The sequence below is a fragment of the Aythya marila genome (assembly GCF_965140915.1).
Source record: "Aythya marila genome assembly, contig: HAP1_HAP1_SCAFFOLD_229, whole genome shotgun sequence".
Lineage (NCBI taxonomy): Eukaryota > Metazoa > Chordata > Aves > Anseriformes > Anatidae > Aythya > Aythya marila.
The window spans coordinates 209,555-215,554 of record NW_028136869.1 but is presented as its reverse complement, the minus strand read 5'-3'; the positions used below and the strand labels follow the sequence as shown (position 1 = coordinate 215,554).

General features: G+C 39.9%; 1 protein-coding gene across 1 annotated transcript in view; it reads right to left on the bottom strand.

The window, feature by feature from the left end:
- Window positions 1-534: 534 nt before the first annotated feature.
- Window positions 535-6,000, bottom strand: part of LOC309891415 (E3 ubiquitin-protein ligase KCMF1-like) — a 133,919-nt gene continuing 128,453 nt past the window's right edge. Inside the window, exons 6-7 of the mRNA XM_082785786.1 lie at window positions 4,827-5,106; window positions 535-1,901 (exon numbers count right to left, since the gene is read on the bottom strand). Of these exons, the coding sequence (XP_082641912.1) occupies window positions 1,640-1,901; window positions 4,827-5,106 (542 nt within the window). The 3' untranslated portion in view covers window positions 535-1,639. The remainder of the gene's footprint in view (window positions 1,902-4,826; window positions 5,107-6,000) is intronic.

The window sequence follows — 6,000 nt, the reverse complement described above, 5'->3', positions numbered from 1 at the left end:
ACACACTCAAGCACCTCCATGTCCTTCTTGTAGTGAGGGGCCCAAAACTGAACATAGTACTCGAGGTGAGGCCTCACCAGAGCCGAGTACAGGGGGACAATCACTTCCCTAGTCCAGTGATGATGCACCTGGGAAGGGGCAACCCTGGATGTACATACAGACTGGGGAACGACAGGCTGAAGAACAGCCCAACAGAAAGGGATCTGGGGTTTTGGTTGATGGCAAGTTGTTTATGACTCAACAGTGTGCCTTGGCAGCCAAAAGGGCCAACCATATTCTGGAATGTACTAAGGACAGAATTTCTAGCTGGTCGATGCAAGTGATTGTCGCACATTACTCTGCACTGGTGCGGCCTCACCTTGAGTACTGTGTGCAGTTTTGGGTGCCACGATATAAGACAGATACAAAACTATTAAAGAATGTTCAAAGGAGGTCTACCCCACAACACAAAAACTAATTTAAAAGCATATAGGATTAACAGTATAGGCAAGTAGGTGGTATGACTCAAAAACACTTTATTTTTTTTATGTCAGAAATATAACCCCAAAACCCAATAAATAAAGATTAATAGGAAATTAGCATTAAGAACTCAATTATAACATATGGAGATATCTGGGAATCAAATCCTCAAGCTTTCCTGATACTGAGAAGCCTCTGCAAGCTATGAAGCAAATACATAAATAACTCAAAATGATAAGGACTGTGAAGACTTAGAACTAAGATAACATAATCCAGGTTAATTCCCCCTCTCCCCCAGCAGTGAATATATGCAACATCTACACCTAAGTAAAGTATATTTAACAGTTAAAAGAAATTAAACACAAAAATGAAAGCTTTTAAGAATTATGAATGAAATTTGTTTTTAGGGCACACAGAAGCTCTTTGTGGTAGATTCCCAGTAGTGACCCTTGTTATTTTTTTGTCTCCTACTGATGTATAAAAAGTTGAATTCCATATGAATATGATGGCTAACAGGGCATCATAGTGGTTACAGTATAGCAAAACACCACACCCTGGAAATAACAATATAGCCCACTGCAGAGTTTGCATTAATACACAGGGAGAGTACATAGAAAAGGTCATTGGTCATATGTTACTCAAAGGCTACTTCATCGCTACAAACTGCTAGTGAGTATTAATCTTTTTTGTCACATTACCTTTGAATAATAGGAAAGCTTTGGGATTTTATACTTTTACTACTTGTACTTTTTTTTTTTAATGACAAGGTCACTAAAACTCATGCACGCTGCAAAAAACATCATGCAGTAGTTAAGGTAAACCATCCAAGCAATTTTTATTCATTAATAGTCATAAATACACACAGCAGCTTCATTAGAGATTTTTCATTTTTTCCCCTTCAGTTTGAATGTGGAGTATTAGGAGAGCTTTTTGCATGTCAAGCTACGGGACACAGAACTTTTTTCTCTGCACTGCAACCTATATTTACCTGCTAAAAGTAAAAATTGGTTAAGTGGAAATGATTATCATATATATCTTTTCTCTCTTCCTTTGAATGTACACAATGTAACAAGAGCAACAGACCTAAAATTACAATCACCAAAACAAACCCAAGATAGTTGTTGTCCAATTTCATTGGCAAATACAGCACAGAGGACATTGTTTGCAAAATGGGATGCCATCAAAAAGGAGGCAGAAGAGGCTCATTTCCTTTATTATTCTCTTTTAAATTTAGGTTTTCTAAAGCAACATCTAGAGGCATAATATCTACACAGCCCATAGCACCAAAATCAGCAATTTCTCCCCGCTCATCCTCATCTGAGGAGGAACCTTCTTCCTGCATCAAAGTAGATAGTAGAAGCTCTTGAACAAATAAGCTACGGTCTGCCCGTTCACTTTCCTTTGACTGACGCTCTGCTTCTGACATCTTAGGATCATTCAACCTGCATAGCAGCACAGAAAGAGAGAAGACCTGCAGTTAGTGACAGCCCATTGATGATATTGTTGATGATATTACTAAGCCTAACAGTTGGACTGATGCATGCTGAATAACATCTGAAAATCATTCCGTTTGAAAACAGCCTAGGTACTGCTGCACTTTTGACACATGCATATCTGACAATGCCTGGCACTCCTGATGCAACAAGAATACAGACATTTAACAAACTTGCTCCTAGTTACTATAAAAAAATTCACATAAGTGGATTCTAAGGCTGAAGGAACAAATAGCTATTTCCAAAGTTTCTTACCCTTCAGAGGGATTTGAGGAACTTACTCCAGTTCTATCCTAGCTCACAAGATCAATGACTGACATTTGCACATACTTTCATTAAAGTTATTATTTTCAAAAAGTTTTGGATTGAGATATTATTATGAGTTTAGATAAAAATAAGCATGACAGCAATAACTTGTTCCAACCCAGGTATCTAGACACAGCAACTGTTTAATTATCTGTTCTCTTTCCCAACATACAATTGAAAAACACCCAAAACCCCCATTTGAATCTTGAAAATCAATATTCTAAACCTCCCAGAAGAGATGGACTAAGTGTGGGCAACTCTTCTACAGAGGAACTCTAGGATCTAACTATACTTTCTGAAACAGCTATGTATTCTGCTTATTAATAGTAAGTTCCTTATTTGCTTTTTTGATCCAAAATATTTTATATATAAACCTGTATTTGACCTTCAGCCTTAATTACAGATTTCCTATTAAATAACACTACCTTTTAAGATCTCTCCCCTAACATTATCAGCATAAAAGTTTGAAACATATTATTGTAAATGCTCTTGTTTTATAAGAAGTAGTAGGATAAACAAGCACAGTTTAGTAAAGCAATATTCCTTATGTTTCTTTTGAAATTGAAAAACAGCAAGTAATATTTATTCACTGCCTAGGAGCAGACACACAGCAGGACTGAAAATGAGATGTTGCAAATGGAAACAAAAACATAGTACCTCAACTACAAACTTCAATAGGAATCTGTCAGAAGTTCCATGGCTGAAACTGTAAGCAACTCATACAGCTATATAGCTCAAGTTATAAGACTGTAGTGGGTTTACGTGGCAAGGTTTTGGTAGCAGGGGGCCATAGGGGTGGCTTCTGTGAGAAGGATCTAGAAGCTGCCCCATGTTTGGTAAGGGCCCCACTGCTGACCAGAGCTGTGCCAATAAGTGATGTTGTTTTGCCCCTCTGTGAGAGCATATTTAAGACAGGGGAAAAAAATGCTGCGCCACACAGCAGCTGGGAGAGTGAGAGGAGAAACAGCCTTGCAGGTACCAAGGTCAGTGAAGAAGGAGGGGGAGAGCTGCTCCAGGCGCCAGAGCAGAAGTCCCCTACGGCCTGTGGTGAGGACCATGGTGAAGCAGGCTGTCCCCCTGAAGTCCATGGAGTACCATGGTGGAGCAGGGTTCCGTGCTGCAGCCCGTGGAGGAGACCATGGTGGAGCAGGTGGACCTGCACTGACAGAGGCTGCCCCCTGTGGAAGACCCCTGCCCGAGCAGATTCTGGGCCGGACCTGTAGCCCGTGGAGAGGAGACCACGCAGGAGCAGGTGACCTGGCAGGAGCTGCTGCCCATGGGGGAGCCAGGTTGGAGCAGTTTTCTCCTGAGGGATGGACCCCGTGGTACAGACCCATATCTGGAGCAGTTCGGGAAGAGCTGCTGCCTGTGGGAAGCCTACATCGGATCAGTTCATCAAGGACTGCATCCCGTAGAAGAGACCCCACAGCACAGGGGACGAGAGTGACCGAGAAGGAGCAACGGAGAAGAAGCGCTATAGACTGACCATAACCCCCATTCCCCTGTCCCCGTGCGCCTCTCGGGGGGAGGAGGTGGAAGAGGGTGGATGGGGGGGGGAAGGTGCTTTTGGTTTCTTTCCTTTGTTTCTCACTTCTCTAGCTTGTTAGTAATAAGCAATAAATCTTACTGTCTCCCTATGCCGAGTCTGTTTTGCCCGTTACAATAATTACTGCGTGATCTCCTTGTCCTTATCTCAACCTTTGAGCCCTTTTCATCATATTTTCTTCCCATTCCTCTTTGAGGAGGGGGAGTGAGAGAGTGGTTGTGGTAGAGCTCGGCTACCCACTCGAGTGGAACCACCACAGACTAACCTCCTTTCCAAGGCCTGCAGAAAACAATTAATCCATATTCCAGTCTAAAGCTTTAAATACGTTCCTAGACACATAGATGAAATGCAGCATCCCTGTGAGACTGCCTCTCACTTTCATGAACAGAGACTCCATGGGTTATTTCTGCAGCCAACTCTTGGGAGTTGTTTTTCTGAAAATAGAAGAATTCCCTTCAGGCCAGCTACAAACTACTACTCAGATAGCATTTCCTTGGTTTTGCTTTACTCCTAACGATGTGGTTCTATCTAATTTTTGTGACTGTATTATAAGTTTGTGCATAAATACCTAACTGCACATAAACTGAAAAATGTTAACACATCACATTTCTTATGATTCAGTACACAACATGTGCTATTTAATGTTATTCTGATATTTTGACAAAGCACAGGCTACTACCACATCTTTAAGTACACAGTAATCAAGTTTAAGAACAATTAAGTGGATGAAGTTTACTGCTTTTAATGGTGCTGCACTAAAGTGTGAAATATTTTTCTTTTACATTAAGTTATGAATTACAGATATTCTACAACAGCTATTGACCTCTAACATCAGCGTATTCTGTAAAATTCACTGATTGGCCTGTTAATCTTGGGATATATTTATCTGTAGTTAAAGACCCTACTTTGCTATACTAAAGCACATGCCAAACTAAATGCATAGTAGTTTCACCAAACTCCGTCTATAACAGGGACAAGGAAAACAGAAATGGCAGAAGAGTTAAACCCCTAGAATAAATTACCTTGTAAGAAGAAACTGGGAATTCTGGATAGTCTGTTGAATGTTTTCTGTGTTAGATGTATTGGTTGCTGCTACAGATTGTGTAAGAGTGGTGGGGATGCTGCTTGTATTAGTGCGTCTAGTTGCATTGCGTGCAGTCTCCAGTTGTTGTCTTGCTGCTTGAGCATGCTGTCGCTCCAACTGCAGTTGCATCTGCAGCTGCTGTAACTGAGAAGCAGAAGGGCCAGAAGAATTGAGCTGCCCTGCAGAACGTCTCACGCCTGATAACTGAGATAAAAGCTCTGCCAGAAGAGAGAAAAGTTTCTACGGTGAAATCTGCTTGAATACATACCATGCAACAACATAAATATGTCCTGAATACCAGTATATCAATTATTTTGCTTTCTAAAACCTTTCATCAATGAAATTAATGAACAAATATTGATTTGGAAAGCTTCATGGGCTATCCATTACAAGCATCCCATATCTCAAAACCCATAGGGCAAGGAAGATTAAGACTCATCTAGAGTAAAGAACTGTGCATAAAAGATTCAAAGCTTAAAGCTTTTTAAACCAATAAGAGTCAACCTATGAGAAATGTCCTATAAGCAATATCCTGTGCAACAATTTTCTAAAATGTTATCTTCGAGTCAAAGTAGTTACTAAGAAACCATTTCAATTTTCACTTCAGTTGGTGGTTTTATTCTCCCCCCCAAATCCACCTTTAATACATATTCCAGAGGGTAGCTGTGTTGCAGAAAGACAGAAAAATCAGAGACTCTTTTCAGACATTTCTAGAAAATATATAGTTCAGCGGTGTTTTTTTGTGTGTGACCTCTGCTGGAAATAAAGAAATTATAACAATTATAAATAAATAAAATATGGCATGAATTGCTTTCTTCCAAAGTTCAAGACCGACAAATTCTGTCCATGCTAAGCATTTCCTAAAATAAATGTTAATAATAAGTTATTGCTCAGTTTACTACAGTAAACTCAGTACAGTTGCATTTACTACAGATTATATTCCAAACAAATTTGTGAGTACTACTTTGATGTGTTTGATGCAAGGAGGACAGAAGATTAATTTGTTCTCCATCTACCCAACCCTCATACAAGTCGTTATTATAGGTCATAAAAATTTTTCTTCCATCTTACTTTCAAGATATAAACCTTTGAAACTAGGCATTTCTTAGGGG